We start from the raw sequence: 18944 nt of genomic DNA, 5'->3' as shown, positions 1-18944 counted from the left end.
TTTTGGCTTTTTCTGTTCACTGCACTTTGTATGAAGTTAATTGGTAAATAAAAACTATTCATGGCATTATTTTTGGTAGGATCCTCACTTTACTTGTAGTGCCTGAAACTTTCATACAGTAGTGCAATGTCCGTATATTTAGTGTTTAAATTCAGAACTATTTAAACCCATAGACGTTAGATTAAACCCACTATGTGTAAGATTTAAAAATACATTACTTTAGCACCATCTCTTGATCGTGTCAAGACTGCCACTTCGGCAGACAGCAGAGCGCAGAGCAAATGGACTGAAAGCAACAACACACACTGACTGCTCCAGCTTTCACTAGGATGCCTTCACTTTCCCACAAACAAAAACTGCAGAGTTGTGGAAAGTAACTATGTGCATTTATTCAAAGTCTGTACTTAAGTACAGTTTTGAGTTACTTGAGTATTTTCATTTGATGGTATTTTATACTTCTGCTCCACTTTCAGACATTCAGACACCACATATTTCTGACAGCAATAGTTACTACATTTTAAATCTATGTTAAGCTTATAAAGTGCAACACATTTTTGGGCATGGTTTGGCTCCTTGTCACACAGAACACGTACTTTTATTTTGATACTTTAAGTACATTTTACTGATCATACCACTGTACTTTTACTTAAGTAGGATTTCGACTAACGGACTTTTACTGTACTCTAGGATCTCAGTACTTTTTCCATCACTGAAAAACCTATGCCACATTTAAAAAATATGATAATCACATTGAAAAAAATATACATATACAAAGAAAAACACCCTCATCAAGTACATAATATGCAATTTACTGTTTATTTATTTTTGATACTGTTGGGTGACGTGATGGATTTCTGGAGACGGAAATAGTGACTTACTTTCTCCACTAGAGGCCTCCAATGTGCAAAAGTGACTAAATGCAGTTTTAAAGGGCCATTGTCTGAAGTCACTTAGCTGTAAACAGCAAGTCATGGCTTCTCAAGGAATAGTATTGTAGAGGTGTAGTATTACCTTAAACATCTATCCTTTGGGGAAGAATTTGTCATTGGTTTAAACTAGAGTTTGCATCCATTGAGATGTATGTTTTTCTTATAACATTATCATCATACAGTATATACACAATACAAGATAAATTAACTGCAGATAATGTTTATACATGCTTATATATTTCTGAAAAACAAATAATGAAAGCTTTATACATACAATAAGGCATAGAATATATACAGAACTAACCTAAATGAATTAGTATCAAACATCTGTCAAATATTCACACTGCAACAAAACAAAGAATTCAAAACATTTCATAGTATATACAAAAATACTTGTGTAAATGCCCCTATGAATATCTTAATAGAAAAAATAATAGGAATCTCATCAGGAGGACATCACATTATATTTAAAACATGCACTTGCCGCAAAGGGTTTTCAGTTCAGCGGTGGGCCACATGTCTAGATGTTTTGTTGTTGTTTTTGGGGTAACCATTAATCACTGAGAAAAAGCTGTTCTTGTTGCAGGGATACTTGGTCTACTGTGCTCATTGGTCCTCGTTCAGTACCTCAGATTCTCATCTGTGCTCCACAAGCTCGTGTGGTCATCCCAAACGGGAGATGTACAGTACAGGCCAGTGATCTTATTTGGACCTTAAACTTGCCGTCTTTCCCTTCCGTAGCACGCTCGCTACACTTTGGACTCACTCTCTATGTTGGCAATGTCCCCGTTCCTCTCAGTCTGCTGGCTCTTCCCCTGGTTGTCCAGGCTGGTCTTTGTCTCCTGACCCTCTTGCTCAGACTCTGGCAGCCCCTGTTGACTCAGCTTACTGGCCAGCGACCAGGTTAGGGGCAAGCGGGTGCGGCTTGTCATATCAGCAAGCTCTTTGGCACTGCAGGTGGGTGTGTTGGTTTCGTAGATGTCGTGGAAACTGTTGTAGTCCACCTCATAGAAGCCGTCCTCCAGTGTCAGGACTGGTGTGAAGCGGTAGCCCCACTTGATTTCCCTGCTGACATATGAACTCCTCGCCTGGCATGTCATGCCTGGAGACACAATGCAACAGTCAGGATTAAAACATTTATGGAAAAGTTTAGTTTGGGCCACCTCAGAGGGTCATTCTATCCAAATTACAAAAAAACATGTTTCCCACTTTCCTCTCATGGTGTCTACCCATAGTTTTGGTTTTATTCGTCCAGGTTTTGAGATCTCTGTCCCTCAGATTTCTGCCTCCGCCCTAGTACAATGGTTTGAATGAATTTTGTTTGTGGTGCACACTGAGGATGTCAAAAAGAATAAGTATAATAAGTATTAATGTTGCCATGGATTCAGTGAGCTATGCTACTACAGTTTGTTTTTTTTATGCCTATATTTATTTACATTTTTTCAAATTGGCGGAATTAAAAATTACATTGAATTAGCTATTAGCAGTTCCTGTTTGCACTTTGTCCATGGATGTACATATAACTATCAATGAATCACTTTGATACCGAAGAAAACTTAAAACATGACAATTCTCAGTTATAAGGAAAAACTGTTTTTCTATGATTACTAGGCAGATTTATGGACGTTTATTTGCAATGGACATTAGAAAAAATGATAACCTTGGCAAGTGTAAGACACACTGAATCTAAAAACGTGTATCATGTCTCTGTGTTCAGGATTGACTGAGTTACGACTCTGAGAAGGAGTACGAATCCTGACACAAAATTGGGGCAATCAGGCGCTAACTGTTTTAAATTGCCTCCATGAACTGTGTGGGTTGATCAGCAAGCCACACTACAATAACTAAACTTCCTGTTATTTCCGAACACCTGGACGCACCTGTCCCTCCCACCTCACGCAGTGTTTCTGCCTCTCGTCTCTCCCTCCATGGCCCTCTTTGAACAATCTCGTGATCAGCATATGAAGAAATGTGAGCACGTTCCTGTTGCCAGCCAATCTGAGTTTTACTAATTCCTGCAAAATGGTCACTGGTGGTGATTTTTTTTTTTCCTTAGTATTTAGCCTTGTTAGCTGCGTGGTCATGTCAGTCGTTCGTTCAGTTTATCTATATGTAAACAATACGTTCGATACGTTAGTTTAAGACCAAATACCTGCAAAATTAGTGACAATCCCATCAGGCTGAGCTGTATTAGTGCTAATTAGCAAATGTTAGCATGCTAACACGCTAAACTAAGATAGTTAATGTGGTCAACTAAGCTAATGAATACTGTAAACGTGTTAAACAACAACATATTAGCATTGTCAACAATAGTCAAACCTAAAAATGATTCTTTTTACTGTAATTTAAGACAAGGAAAATCAGCAAAATTCCACTTTTGAGAAGCTGGAACTTTGAAATGTTGCATAAATAATGACATCAACAATTATCAGTTATTAAACTAGTTTTCATTTCTGTTGATTAACTAATCGATGAATTGACTAAATATTTCAGCTCTAACTTTATACACTATTTATTGTTTAATCTATAACAATTAATCATGTTTTAGAGGCTCTGCATTTGCTTTGTATGTTAAATCTTAATCTAAGTAACTAGTAACAATAGCTGTCAAATAATTGGAATACTTTGAAATGCAGTGACGTAGAAGTATCGAGTAGCATGGAATGAAAATACTCAACTCACGTACAAGTGCCTCAAATTTACACCTACATACAGTACTTGAGTAAATGTACTTAGGAGATGCAAATGTGTGCACCAAATTTCAGGGCAATCCATTCAATATTTGGCAAGACGTTTCACTGAAAATTACAAATGTCAACCAAATGGTGACAGAGGATCATGAATGTAAGTAGGATTCATCCTGCCTAAGAAAATGACTACTGTGAATATTACACATGCTAAACCAGTGCCATGTCTAAGTGCAACCTACCAGGGCTGCTAGTGTGGCTATAAACTCTTAGTGTTGTATATACTGTAGGATGATAAAGGCAAGGGTAAATCTAGGCTAATAAAGTCACTTGATTTAGGTTAGGAAAACATCAGAGTAATTACGTTAGAACAGAACAAGACTAAGAGTCTTTACTTAACCACAAAGAAGTGCTTTAAGCTAAACCCTGAATGTCTGTACAAAATTTTGTGCCAATCCATCTAGCGGATATTTCACAGGATAAGTGAAAACTTTGATCTGCTGGTGGTGCTAGAGGAAAAGTCAGGGGATCACCAAAGCCAGTATGATTCATCCTCTGGGGACCATGGATGTCTGTATAAAATTACACGGCAATGTATCTAATAGTTATTGAGATATTTCAGTCTGGACCATGTGGTGGACTGACCGACATAGCCATCCCTAAAAATATTGTAACTGTCAATGTATTGTTTGTTAAATTGAATGAAATTAATAAAGAAAATAAAAACGTTACTACTTTTTGACATGCATTGTAATGATGAAACAATTCTGTGCTCACTGAAAATGAGTCAATCTGAGTTAACGAAGTACAGTAATCCTATATTTTGATTGTGCAACATAGTTAAATCCATTGAATAATAACTGCTGTACACATCATTGTAATATATTCCTAACAACATCACAAATATACCATCCAGCCAGAAAGACTCTGACTTTATGAATCTGAGGACTCACCTGTGGCCTCAACCATCCCTTCCAGAATCACAACAATTTCCAACTCCTCCTTGGCCAGGTGGGCTTGTGAGATCTCCCAGAAGGGGCTGTTCTTATTTATCTCATGGCAGATGATGAGTGGCGACACTAGGAAGAGCCTGTCATCTCCCGTGTTGTAACCCACATTTATGTCCGTCTGGTTCAAAGGGATGAACTCCCCTTCCTTGGTCTGCTTAGACTTGATAAGCTTGGCCCTGATTGAAGCCTCCACAATGTGTGAGTTTCGGAGGTCTCCGACTCTGAACATCAGGCACAGTCGCCCATCTCTCATTGAGATGACCGCATTGGTGGAAAACACTAGTGTCTCAGCTCGCTTCTTGGGCTGTGAGATCTTAACAAACATGCAACCCACCATGAAGGCATTCACGATAGATCCCAGCACTGACTGAACTAAAAGCAGTACTATCCCCTCGGGGCATTTGTCCGTGATGACTCTATATCCATAACCAATGGTGGTTTCGGTCTCAATGGAGAACAGAAAAGCTGATACGAACCCATTGAGGTTATTGACACATGGAGTCCACTGATTGTCTGCTATATGGTCCAGATCACCCCGGAGGTAAGCAATAAGCCACCACATGAAGCCAAAGAAGAGCCATGTCACTGTGTACACCAACACGAAGATGAAGAGGTTGAACCTCCATTTGAGGTCTACCAGCGTGGTGAAAATGTCTGTCAGATACCGGTATGTCTCTCGAACATTCCCGTGATGGACGTTGCACTTCCCATCTTTCTGGACGTACCGCTGGATCTTCTTTGCCCTGTCCATTTCTGCCAGCTGTTTAGGCTGGTCTTCACGGGCCTGCTTTGGCAACTTGGGCTGTCTGATGATGGCTGGGCTCTCCACATCCTGCTCCATGGGATTTCTAGGTGAAATTCAAGCCTATAAGAGAGGAAAAAATGGCAGTAATTATTAGTATTAATTAGCAATTGCAAGTGCAATGTTGTTTTTGCTTTGATACAGAGCAAGTACCGATGATGGAGACTTTACAGAGGCTGTAGGCAGTGCTGGAAAGTAACTAGGTACATTTAGTAAAGTACTGTATTTAAGTACAGTTTTGTGGTACTTGTACTTCACTTGAGTACTTTCATTTTAAAGTTCATCATACTTTTATTTCACTACATTTCAGAGGGAAGTATTGTACTTTTTACTGCAGTACATTTATCTGACTGGTGGAGTTTTCCCTACACCAACCAGCTGAAACTTTAGAAGAATATTAAAATGCACCTTAATGCATTAGTAATACTAATAATCCAATAATATAACACTATGAAAGGGTACCATCCTGTCACATATGAGCCCGTTTGCTTTAGATACTTTGAGTACATTTTGTTGCTAATACTTGTGTACTTCTATCTAAGTCAAACAGTGAATGCAGGACTTTTACTTGTAATGTAATATTTTTATAGTGTTGTATTTCTACCTTTACTTACATAAAAGATCTCATTACTTCTTCCAACACTGGATACTTTACAGGGGCTGTAAGATATAACACGGAAAACCTGATCGACACCACACTGGAGCCAGACTTGCCAGATTGGGCAGTTTTCTGTCCAAGTAGGCTTTTTTTTATTATGGAAGATTTAAAATTCCTAAATAAAAACAAGCAAGTGAAATACAATATACATTATGATATGTATTTCCCTTTATGTATGAATTTACCGTCATATTTCATTTTAAAAAACCTATGTTAAAAAGAAATGTTTTTGCTTTTTGTCTTTAATAACTGAAGGAACGATTTTCCATATGACGTTAACATAAAATCATTAAAACACGTCTGGGGTGTTTTCAATGAGTGTGCCACCCGATTTCCAAGATTCAAAAATTAAATGAGCTATGGAAAAAACTAACTTGGCTCAGGCTACTACTCAGAAATAATAAAATACTGTTTTTACATGAAAATGCTTTGCATCCACATTATTGTTTCCAGTTTGTTTTTGTGGAGACCTCTGTCCACAGTAAAAGATTTGAAAAACATAAAACGACTGAAACTCTTCTTCAGCCTCTTTTCAGTTGCCAAACAACAAAACTACATCACAGTCAACATCTGGTAAGGAGTGAGACAGACAGCCCAGTGGACCAAATCATTATTTCATGGTTGGGACATCATCTGACAAAACCAACATACATACAGGTTAATGACAAAAGCTGTGCTGTATCATCGGCTATATCAACATTTAAAATGTGAGATTACAGAAAAAAGAGAGACGACAGAAAGTTATCTTCTTAACTTTTCTACACACAGCTGGGTTACTGTGACGAGTTACAGCCTCTTGCTCTCTGTGTCACCGCATATTTGTTCTCATTTACAGCACACGTTTTTCTATTTCTGTTTCAGACAACTGCACAAGTATGAAACAGTGATTTAATTGTGCCCTATAAACACTACATGTTAACCAGCAGTCGTTTCCAAGCTTCGACGCTGCGGTGATAACATAATTATTTTATAATCACAACGTCGACCCTCATTGAGCCGCTTACATCATTGTTTTGAAAATCTCAGTTTAGCCCATGCACACTGAAACACCAAAGCTGCGTTTTCAAATGTACACACTCTGGCGGCCATTTTGGAAAAAACTCAATTTTTCGGGGGTGAAAAATGTTGTTTTAGTCTGGACGGTGGGCTGAAACTGACAGACAAAGATGCTTTTGCAAATTTAACAGTTTGATGTGGATGCACTCTCAGACTGAGTGGCAGCTACGCAAACAAGGGATGCATGCAGATAATATCACAAACAATAGACCTCCTAATATGCCATTGTTTCCACAATCACCACCACGTGAACAGAGTCCAGTACGCGGATACCCCAGTAGTACTAAATAGCTTCAGCATGAAACTGTGCAGCTACAGTAAGCACGAAGGAGAATGTGTCACCATCCACACTGCCAAAATCAAGCTACACTTTGTCACAGTAACTCCTGCAGTATAGAGTGGGTGTGGAACACTGAATTAATGTCGTAATGCGTTGTGGGTGCACCCATGGGGAAATCATACTGTGAGGTGACCACATCTGATGAATGAGGTAATTACCCACTGAAGATAAATTTGAAATGGTGTCAAATCAGATGTTTTAACTTTGACCTAAATGATGTCCATTTCTATGTTTAACTTTCTTGATGTCCTCACAGGTTGCCTTTAGGTTATGACCACTCTGAGGTCTCATACAGTGATACAAAGCACATCATTCTGTATCACCTTGTGAACTTCTGCCGTCTGACCTAACAAGCAAACAGTAGGTTTCAAAGTATGGCTGTCCCAACCAGAATAACACACCCCATCCAACAACTGGGTGTTGTTATCCTTTTTTATATTATTGAGGCGGCACAAGCTTTCCTGATTGTTTCCTATTCCTTTTGTGTGGTATTCCATCATATTCTCTCTGTGCTGAACTGTTGCTACAAGGAGCTCTCAAGCATGAACAAAATACTCATGTTCAAATGCAGTTTTCAACCAACAGCATCACTTTTGAAGTAAAGCACTGTACATTTCTTAACTATGCTGTTTTCATAGATTATTGTCATATTGTTCAGCAAACATCGCTCCAGCTGCACCGCAACAGCGGGGCCAGCCCTATAAACGTGAATGTCTGTCACTGACTGAGAGATGAAGTTACACCATTGGTCAGCTGAGTGACGCGTGACTGAATGCTGAAGTTACACCATTGTTTGGCTGGCTGAGTGTTAGAGTTTCCCAATTGGTCGTTGCTCTTTCAAAATGAATTGGTGCAAACCGTTTCTTTGTCGTCATCAGGGGGGTGTTTACAGGCACTGTTGTGAACTTTGCGCCTTTGTTGCTACATTGACTGACTTTTCACATCCCTTTAGCAACTTTTTTCACAATAGTACCTGGCAACAAATCTAGCGTCTTTTGACAAACCTTAGCTACTTCCCGTAGAAGAGATCCACCAGTTTGGCCCCCTGAGCGCGAGTCCGGGCACACGGGCACACTTCTCTATGAGTCTAATTCAACTGACCGCACTGTAGCTGACACAGACGTGAATGAGCTTCTAACTTTCTCTCTGAACAATCATTTAACAAGTAAATATAGCCGAAATCACTGCACAGCCGTTGTCTTTAACTATTGTGTGTGGTAATTTTGTCAGACAACCTCGCGGTTATAAAATCAGGATTTTAGCAGCGCAGAGCAGCAGGGAAGTGGCTTGTAATCGACTACTGGTTAACATGTAGTCTAAATGAGTTGTATTCCAGTCACTATTTCATACTTGTTCCATTGCCTGACAACAGAAACAGAGAAACATGTAAGTGAGAACAACTTTATCGGGAATTCTGCTGCATTATATTACGGTATATGTGAGCAAAGAGAGTAGGAGAGAAAAACAAACAGATAAAGGGAGTTCCAGCCATGCACCAGGTTTTGACCTAGACTTGTTCAGTCTTTACACAACTGTTCGAGTCTAAATGTCTTCCAGGTGAGAAAATTAGCACCATTAGCCCCATATTTAAACAATATTACACCTCCTCCTCCTCCTCTCTAAAACAGCAGGCTTTTTCGCTTTTCAAGTTGGCAGTTCAGAACAGCTATAAATGCATTTGATTTCTGCCGTGGTCGGACGACACGTTATAATAAGTACTTCTTTTTGAGCGTAAATCAATCCTTAACCACTGGGAGACTACACTCCAAAAACATTATTATTTTACTTTTTACTCCACTACAACTCTTTGAGAGCTTTAATTACTAGTTACAAGTTAAGATTTTCCCTTACAAGACATATGATCAGATTATAAAATATGATTTTTGTTACAGATTAAACTACAATACCTAACAATATGTACACATGGAGCTGAAACCGATTGACAGAAAATTGATCAGTAACTATTTTGTCATTTTTAGGCGAAATGTCAAAAATTTCACTGTTCCAGCTTCTCAAATGTGAAGATTTACTGCTTTTACTTTTAATTATTTTAATCATTTTAATCTGGTTTTCAGAATTTAGAGGTTTCGACTACTGATTGAACAAAACAAGCATTGTGAAGGTGTTGCTATTTTCTGAAATTTTACATACCGAAAATTCAATCAAATTGATTAATTGAGAAAATTATCAGGAGATTAATCCATAAGGAAAATAATTATTTGCAGTCCTACATGAAATAGTTATAAATGAGTTCCCCCTCAACCAACTTCAACAGCAAAAGGCTGCTTACACACTCATGGTTGAATAAGGATAATCTATTGATAAAATATATAATCGTACAGTAAAAATCACAGGGACATTTATTTTTCATTGAATACTTTTATTTTTAATACTTTAAGTACATTGTTCTGATTATATTGACTTTTACTTCAGTAACTTTTTCAATTCAGGATTTCTAATTGTAATGGAGTATTTTCACAGTGTGGTAATAATTAGTAGTTTCACTTGAGTAAAGGATCTGAATACTTCTTCCTCCACAGCTCAGAACACGTTCCTCCAGGAGCTAACTCGGACACCACCAGGTTAAAAATAAACACATGCAGCTCCTATGAATTACAATAGAGTTGTTATGTGATCCCTCTGATGTGGCTTACACATATAGTTTTTTTTTTTTTTTTCCGGCCGTGCTGTGGACTGTCCTCAGATCAGGAAAGATTTTCTTTTCTGTGCACACAGCCTGAGCCATCATCAGTGTTTTTACCACTGGAACAAATGGCTGTGTTGAAGCCGTTCTGCTCTCCATTCACAGGGGAATATTATGAGCTTCAGCAGCGCTGGTTTCCATGGTAACGCACAGCTCGGTCTACCAAGTGCTCACAATATAGCAGGAATGCACTGGATGAGGCCGCAGCATTGGATAACATTTGTCTGTGTCATCTTGTTTCAGAAGGCCTGAGGAAGAACTATCTACGGTATCTGCTTTGTTCATAAAGCCGTCATTCATTTTCAATAAAGAGACAATAAAAGCCAATATAATCAACAATAGTTTTGATTGTTATTAGTGAATTAGCTGATGTTGCCTCTTTCAACTTTCCTCTTTTTTCCTTTTTTGGTTTTACAGTCCACAATTCACTGTTTTGATTCTCTCTAACCGCTTCTATCATTTCATTTTTCTGACTGCATCAGGTGGCTTTTCAGTCAAAAAAGCTCTGAAAAAAACAAAATACTTAACGCTACCTGTGCCAAAAGGCGGATAAAGTTAGTGACCAGCTGGTGAACACAGTGGTGCATTTGGCAGCTAAAGAGCCATATTTTTCTAAGGAGTGGGTAAAGAAAAAAATCAGAGTTAATAGAGAGTGAATATTACACTGACATTATCAGGTGAACACAAACACGAATAATATTAATTTTAATGTCCCTCTGCAACTGCTGGATGTGTAAATGAGCATCTCTTTGCTAGCTACGGATAAAAGTGGCAGATTTACCACTCAATATTAATCTCTAACCAATGACTGTCGATTTTGTTACTTGAAATGACCACTGTCAGCAGTAGATTTTGTCAGGGGTAGCTTGCTTGCTAATTGAGGCTAACTCATTAAAATACATCATGCTAGAAGACTTAGGATAAGACTAACAGTCACATGTCCCAGGGAAAAGGTTAGCATGAATTGTTTCACTCTAACTTGGACGAGCAGAAGATAGATGTATTGTTAGCATGTTCAAACTGTATGTTTCACTTTTCTAAGAAAAAATGGTTGTGACATCCAAAAATATGGATGTCACATCAGCTACAGTCCGTTGTTAAAGGTAATTAAACTCTTAAATTTAATAGAGTGTTATATTGAACAAGCACATTTTAACCCCCACACGTCCCTTACAGTAGCCATTAATAGAGTTTTTCACAAAAAATTAGTTTGCTCAGTAAAATGACATTCTTTTTTTTTAAAAGTTTTTATATACACAGGCTTGTACCTTTGACTTTTTATCAGAGACAGATATTTTCTAATGTTCTCAATCTTCTGTACTGATGATTTAACCAGAAGAGTTTAATGTCCATCCAAGATATAGAAGAGCTCCAACTGTGAGTAATGTAACACTGTCCATGTGGGAATATTAATGGCACTTTTACCTCCAGATCTAGGGGCGCCCAAAATAGATCCTCCTGCAAACCAGAGGCCACCCATGAAGTTGGGACTAAATTGAATCATTAGAGGTTACTGAATACAAGATAATTGGTTCCACTGATGGTTGTATAAGTGCATCTATGTTGAACCACGTGCTTGGTCTGCAGCGGGATGTGGTGTACATACAGTATAGATATTGTGTCGGATGAACCTCAACTCCAAGGAAAGTCTGTCGATATGGGCGAAATGTGCGGACATATCAGTAGACACGGTTAAGCAGTTATTTAGACCCAGATGTGGCCAAAATTTAGCTGAGGCCGCATGGGGACACATACTATTTTTAGGCATACAAACAGCTGAGTACTGACGAGTATTAAACGTCCAATGCAAATAATCTCAAATCTTAGCACACACAGTTTTTCTCCAGCTCTTTAGAGCTCAGGTGAGAATAGAGCTCAGTGGAAGAACACTCATTTAAGAGCTGATTCACAAAAACACAGCAAATTAGCCTAACAGTGATAGGGGGATTAAAGGATCAGTGAAATTACACAAAAAATAAAACAAAGGGGGAACTGAAACTGACACAAATTTACTTAGTAAGTGTAGTAAGTGGCTGAGAATTTTTATTTTCTGTGAATTGGGTGAGCTGACCCTTTGATGAGAAAGGTGTGAGCCTGGTTAACTGGCAATGAAAATAATACATTCAAAAAACACTGCATATGTTTCACATTAAAAGCTTATTGGGGAAGGAGTGGATTCCTAGTAGACACCCTCCCCTGGAGGTTTTTAATGTGAAACATCTGTTCAGAAAGTGTTCAGTTTGCCTTAGCAGAAAACACCATCAATAGCAAAGTAAAAGAGGATCAGATCAGAAAACAGGTAGGCTCCTTACCTGTTGCCTGAGAAGTAAAACTCAGGTAAAAAAAAAAAAAGTCGGCCAGGCAATCGCTGCCGCTGTTAAGCTCATTGCTTTGAGCAAACAGTAATAATGAAGGCACTCAGGTGAGTTTATCAATATTTTTGTCCACTCGAATCTATTCTTAGCAGAATCTGTTGCACCAGCTAGTTTGTATTTAAATCCTTCCTAAGCTCTTAGTATCTACTTGCAAGTTTCGATGGTGACATTTGACCTGAAACGTGATTAATGTTTAATAATAATACTATATATCTTGAATATTTTAAATGACATTTCAGAAAAATAACATAACATACCTTAAATTATGACTAAATGAGTAAACAATATCAGGTTAGCATAATCAAATATTTTCAGCTCATTCTAAACAGTATGAATACTCCTATCTCTGAAACACATATTTCTCCATGTGGCATTGTGCCTCTAAAACTATAATTTTTGGATGCTACATTGACTTCTTGTTTACATAGTTGATTGAGCATTATAGATATTTCTGAGCAACAGATTTACTAGCTAAGACATTTCTCGGTTTTAATGGTGCAACCTGATTTAGTAATTCACAACTTTCAAAATAGCCAGTAGTTACTAAGAAGTAGGAAAGAAACTTCCTAATAGGCAAATAGCTGGTGCAACCTATGGACGCAACTCAATCCTGATTTCTACGTAACAACTGGGTTGTTGTTGCAAGTTGTTTTAAATTAGTGATGGATACATTTCCACTTAGTAAACACTTACATTATAACAAAGCTAAGTTTTACTTTAGGAACAGCTGGTGCAACCTGCTCCTGGACCATAGTGGCTGAACATCCTTCAGAGAGACGTTGGTGAGAAAATTAACCTGAAACTGTAAAACTGGGGGGGGGACAAAAATAGGATTTTGGAACTTGAGGGGGACAGGGCTCCCTCATCCATAGTGGAAAAAACTTTAATTTTCTCATTTTAAGGGTACATTTAAACTCACAACCACTTTAGGTGGGCTCAAACCAGATCAAACTAAGTTGTCAAACTGACACAGGTAGAGTTCTGGTGGGTGTTGAATCATGTTACCAGCCGTACTTCAAAGAATGACTATGATACACTACAGTGACTGTCAGGAACTAGAGTTTCTGCTCTGCTATGGCTGCAGAGAAGGTATCAGACTTAACTGGGTAACACCACAAACTAAAAAGGTCTTGGTTTGTTTGGATGTGTGAGGCAGTTGCTCAGTGACAACCCCAGGCCGGAGAAAAATGAAGAATGACACAAAATTGCAAGGCAGGAGGTCTGTTCCCCTCCAGAATTACCTAAAGTGAACATTAGTGTGGTGGAGGATGGTGGTCCCGAGCCACTGGCTGCAGCCTCAGTAATGTCTGAAACCAGAGCTCTCGGAGCTGTGCATTTTGTTAGAGGCACGCTTGTGAAAAATGCCCATTGCAAATGTACATAGCAGCATGTTGCTATCGAGGGACCTGCTCCCATCTGCAACCATCGCTGAGCCATATGAGGGTCTGAAGGGAAAGAGTGCAGTCTGGAGGTGCTTCCACAACCATCAAAAGCAGAAGTCTGAACCACTGCGCCAAAACTGAGAAATACTAAGTAGTGGGTTAGAAAAAAATAGCGTAAACGCCAGTAAATGATGATTCCCGATCAGTATATGTTTGAAAATGAGCATGGTTTCACACACTCCCACTCAAGGATGGGTGCTGGGTGAGGTGGGCCACCCACCTCTGATTAAAGGGCGTTAACATTCGTTTTTTTTTTCTATAGAAATTTCATGCGGTAAAGAAGTCTCAAATGGTCAGCAATGGCCTTGCAAGGTTCAGGATGATTCAAAACAGTACGCGGTGTGTTGAGCCATTTTCAACTCATGAAATGCCGATTTTTTCTAAAGTTTGGTAAGAAATCTCAAAAATCAACACCAGTACTGAGGTGTTTCATCACACCAGGCCACAGATTAACTAGATCGATTTGCCATTAGGATTTTATTAGTGATTAAATAAATAAACTGTAATTCTAAAAAGAAGCCATATTTGTTATGTTGTTTTTGCAGAATTATGAACGTTATCTTATCCTCCGGTCTCTTTTGAAAACGAGATCTCACTCTCAAAGAGACTACATGATTAGATAAAGTTTAAATTTAATTTGCTTATGCCTGGACCTAGGTATGAGGAGCAGGTGAACATTGGTGTGAAATAGGTCGGTGCCACTTTCTGATAAGGAACCATTTACGACAGGTTTTATAAACTCTAAATAATAGCTTTATTAATGGTAAATAAATCATTTACTAATGCTTCATAGATCTCTTATAAGCAATTAAGAACAACTTTTGGGTTGCCAGGTTGTGGAAAATCTTCCTCCAGCACAACACTTTGCTTATCTTGTTAGCTCTTTAATTCATTAGCGAGACCTCCCCATTTGACTGTTTGACCACTTATCTTCTGGAAAAGGGCTGCTGGACATCTGGACTAAAATCCTTTTAAACACTGCTTATTAACATTTACAACTACAGGTTTATCATGTTACAACAATTTATTAACTTTGCCTGTCAATACACAGTACGAATGTAGAGAGAATACAGTAAATGTGAAATCTTGACGGTAAAGGCTGATTTTACGACATTTTAAAGTTAAGAAGTTCCCATTCTGTTGTTTAAGACAAGACCCTCTTGCATAAGTGTTTCCTATTTAAATAAAATGTTTTGGTAATAAAATGCTGTGCGTTTCTATTGCGATATGTTAAATGTTAATAAAGCATGGGTTCTATAGTCAATTATCTGTAGCTGTAAATGTTAAGAAGTACTTTATGAAAGGATTTTAGTGCAGTTGTCCTGCAATCCTGTACCAGATGGAGACCCCTCCAGTTAGTCTATTGGAGAAGTCTACCTAATCAATTAAAGAGCCTTGCTGGAGGAGGATTTTCCACAACCTGGCAACTCAAAAGTTGCTCTTATCCATGGCTTATAACTGATGTAGAAAGCATTAGTAAATTATGTATGAACCAATAATAAATCCATTAATTAAAGCTTATAAACCTTTTATAAATATTGCCTTACCAGACAGTGGTACCAGTAGGTCTATAATTTCCATTAAGGTCAGATGACAAGCACAAAAACATTTGATTTTTCATTATATGAAGTCATTTCAGTTTTATATATATATATATTTCAGATTTGGTCAGAAATAATGACTCCTCTTGCCTTTAAATAGACCTCGCTATATTTCAGAATAACTTTTTAAAAATGTTTTTATACATTAATTTTTTCAGTGCAGTAGAGTACACCTGAATTAGCCTGTTACAGGATAACTGGCTCCACTGTTATTAGCCTGTAGCCATTGTAGCAGAGATCACTGCTGGTTTAAAATTCACAATGCGGGTTAAAGGAGAGTCTTGCTCAGCATAAAGACCGGATTTTATCACAGAGCAGGCTGGGCTAAATTATTATTTTTTTTTTTTTGCTGGGATCAGGTGCATCCGCAGGAAGCGGAGAGCAAACTAACAGGCTGGAGATTTCCCGCTGTCATGGAGATGGAGCCGATCCAGATAATAACAATAATAACAACAGCCTCCTGATGCGGGCTCGTTTTCTGCCTTTTCTATGCGCCAGTGCGACTCGTCTAGGAGCCCCATCTGTGTTGTGGTCCTGTGCCGATGCGAGGCCGCGGGCCTGCGGGCTCTCACAGCCCGGAACGCTCCCTTCAGCCGCTTCCAGTTTCCTTCCATCCGCCGGGCTGCTCTCCCGTCAACATGCCACGGGAGGAAAATCGGCCATCGGGATCGGCCGGGCCACGGTTAGCGATCACATTCACATGTGGATGCGTTTTTCCTCCGCGCTGATTATTCTCTTAATTAATCTCCGATTCGCCTTGCGCTGTTATGTAACTACCCGCCCCCTCGCCCCCCACATGACAGATGACTACATTTAACAGGCGATCACCGCTCCGAGGAGCGGCGGACGGGGAAAGGTGCATACCTGCTGCGGCAGATCAGCGTTCACTCCCCGGCTCATTTCAAGTGGTTCTGTTGCCATGGAAGATTCTCCGCTGAGGTCGGAGCTTCCGATCACCAAGTCGCCCCGCGAAGACCTACCGGAGAGCAGCCACTAATTCCCCCTTTTCTCCATCCTCTCCGCCGACACGGCATCGGCCGTCAGCCTCCACCCCTCAGCTGGGAGAGAGACATAGGTGAACGCTGAGGGAGAGAGAGAGAGAGAGAGAGAGAGAGAGAGAGAGAGAGAGAGAGAGAGGGGGGAAGAGGCAGAGATGAGGAAGAGAAACACCGAGGAGAAAGAGAGAGAGAGAGAGAGAGAGAGAGTGAGTGAGTGAGGAAGACAGGGAGGCGGAGAAATGAGTAGGAAAGTGACAACCGAGGCTGGATTACCAACCGGGCAAAGTGGGCAAAGGCCCGGGGGCCCCAGACCCTCAGGGGCCCCTAAAAAAAATCCAGGTTCACTACACATCGTTTTACTCCAATTGCATATTTGTTAGAAATTAGAATCTCTGAAGCACAAAATAAACTATGTCCTCCATCCTCCATCTTGCCTTGTCTCGTAGAGGGACCCTGTTTCAAAATCTAGTTTTAAGACCTTTATTGTTTTTAGGTTATTGAGCTCGTTCGTAGTAAAGTTGCTTGCAGTTTTCTGTGTCGGAAGTAATTAACACACAGCAAACCTCGTGTGAAGTCGTATTATCCCAAGACTGCAACCAACAATCATTTTTCATCGTCTACTGCATCTGACAAATATTTTTCTTTAATAATTGATTGTTTAAGTTTCAAAAAGTCAGAAAATGGTGAAAAGGTAGATCATTATTTCCTGAAGCCCAAGTTAACTTATTCAAATAGTTTTTGTTTTTTTTTTGGTCTGACCAACAGTCACCTAACAATATGGAGCTCTCCATGGTGCTGATGCTGGGAATTATCCTGGATGCTCTCTCTCTGTCTCTCTCTCTCTCTCTCTCTCTCTCTCTCTCTCTCTGTGTCTCTCTCCACATGAGTGGGAAGGTCTCTGCCAGCAGGAAGTTACCACGTCTAATCACTGTTAGTTAGTTAAGCTTTATTTATTTAAAAAGTCTCACTGAGATCAAGATCACTTCTATAAGAGAGACCTGAGAAGAAAGTACATATGCAACATCATAGAGAGACAAGTCAGTCATACACAGCAGGGACAATGCGCTGATGTTAAGCAGTGGTGTACTGTTCACCATGTTCACCATGTTAGTTTAGCGTGTTGGCATGCTAACATCTGCTAGTTTGCACAAAACATGAAGTACAGCTGAGCCTGATGGGAATGTCATTGGTTTTTCGAGTATTTGGTCTTAAAACAAAGGATCGGACAAAATAAAACGATTAATTTTTTATTCCCTTGGCTTTTTTAAAAATAGTTTCCCAAGTATTGTTAATGATTGAAATCAAATCAGTTTACACAAGAGTGGACTGGCCATTAAATTTTTTTAAATTAATTAATTAATTAGGCTTCTGAAGGGTTGCATGACAGAAGAAGTTTGAGACCCACTGCCCTAGAAGAAAAATCAGGGGCTCACCAAAGTCATTAGGATTCATTGTCTGGGAAACGTAACTGTCCTGACAGTCCATCCAGTAGCTGCTGAGATGTTTTACTAAAAGCCAATAACGTCAAACTGCTGGTGGCGCTACAAGAAAAGTCATGGTACCAGCAAAGTCTGCAAGATTCATCCTCTGAGGAAGATGACTATCTCATGACAATCCATCCAGAAGCTGTTGAGACACTTGGTCTGGACCGAAGTGGTGGAGCAACCGACATTGCCGTATTTGTAGAGGTGGAAACCATGAATCACTGCGGATTTGTACATCACTTCATTCATTTTAAAACATTCGTAGGAACTGACTATGTTGTTTTTTTCCTTAGCTAAGAGGTCACGTCACTGAAAAACAAAAATGAAAACACAGGTAGACTGATTCTTTCTAGATGTCACTGATGACCTTTGACCTGTTTTATTATAACTCAAACCGTGAATGTGGGAGCTGTTTGGTGTAATGAACTGAGTGGCCGATAGTTTAGTGAATTGTGTTTTTTTTTTTATTACATTTTGAAAGGAGAAACACGCTCCACTTTGAAGTTTTAGTTTTTGAGCCAGCTGATCTACTCTCCACCCAAATTCCTAGGCGTTTATGATGCTTTTGGTGCATAGATTTCCATAGAGAGCATGAATCTGAGCATGCTCCTGTGAAATTTATCCATACACTTTGTCTTTTTGGAGTTTAGAACAAGGTTTACATACAAGATGGTATCATCACCATACAAATGGACATTATTGTGCTAAGGTGTAAAATACTGTACAGAGTTAGATATTACTGTTGCTTAATATACTGCATGTTTATGGGCAACATGGTTTCAGGTTTGCCACCGCCAGAGAACTGTCTTCTTAGCTGTGTTTGTTGCTTTCAGCACAAACCTATAACTGCACTGGTTT

General features: G+C 39.2%; 1 protein-coding gene across 1 annotated transcript; it reads right to left on the bottom strand.

The window, feature by feature from the left end:
• Positions 1-908: 908 nt before the first annotated feature.
• Positions 909-16582, bottom strand: kcnj6 (potassium inwardly rectifying channel subfamily J member 6). Its single transcript, XM_040150478.1, has 3 exons — positions 16469-16582; positions 4570-5491; positions 909-2031 (listed from the first exon to the last, which is right to left on the bottom strand). Exons 2-3 carry the CDS (start codon positions 5465-5467, stop codon positions 1679-1681), a joined length of 1251 nt encoding a protein of 416 aa, XP_040006412.1. The 5' UTR covers positions 5468-5491; positions 16469-16582; the 3' UTR covers positions 909-1678.
• Positions 16583-18944: the final 2362 nt, after the last annotated feature.

Source organism: Xiphias gladius, chromosome 17 (assembly GCF_016859285.1).
Source record: "Xiphias gladius isolate SHS-SW01 ecotype Sanya breed wild chromosome 17, ASM1685928v1, whole genome shotgun sequence".
NCBI lineage: Eukaryota > Metazoa > Chordata > Actinopteri > Istiophoriformes > Xiphiidae > Xiphias > Xiphias gladius.
The sequence above is the reverse complement of the archived record's forward strand: the minus strand, read 5'-3'. Positions and strand labels throughout refer to the sequence as shown.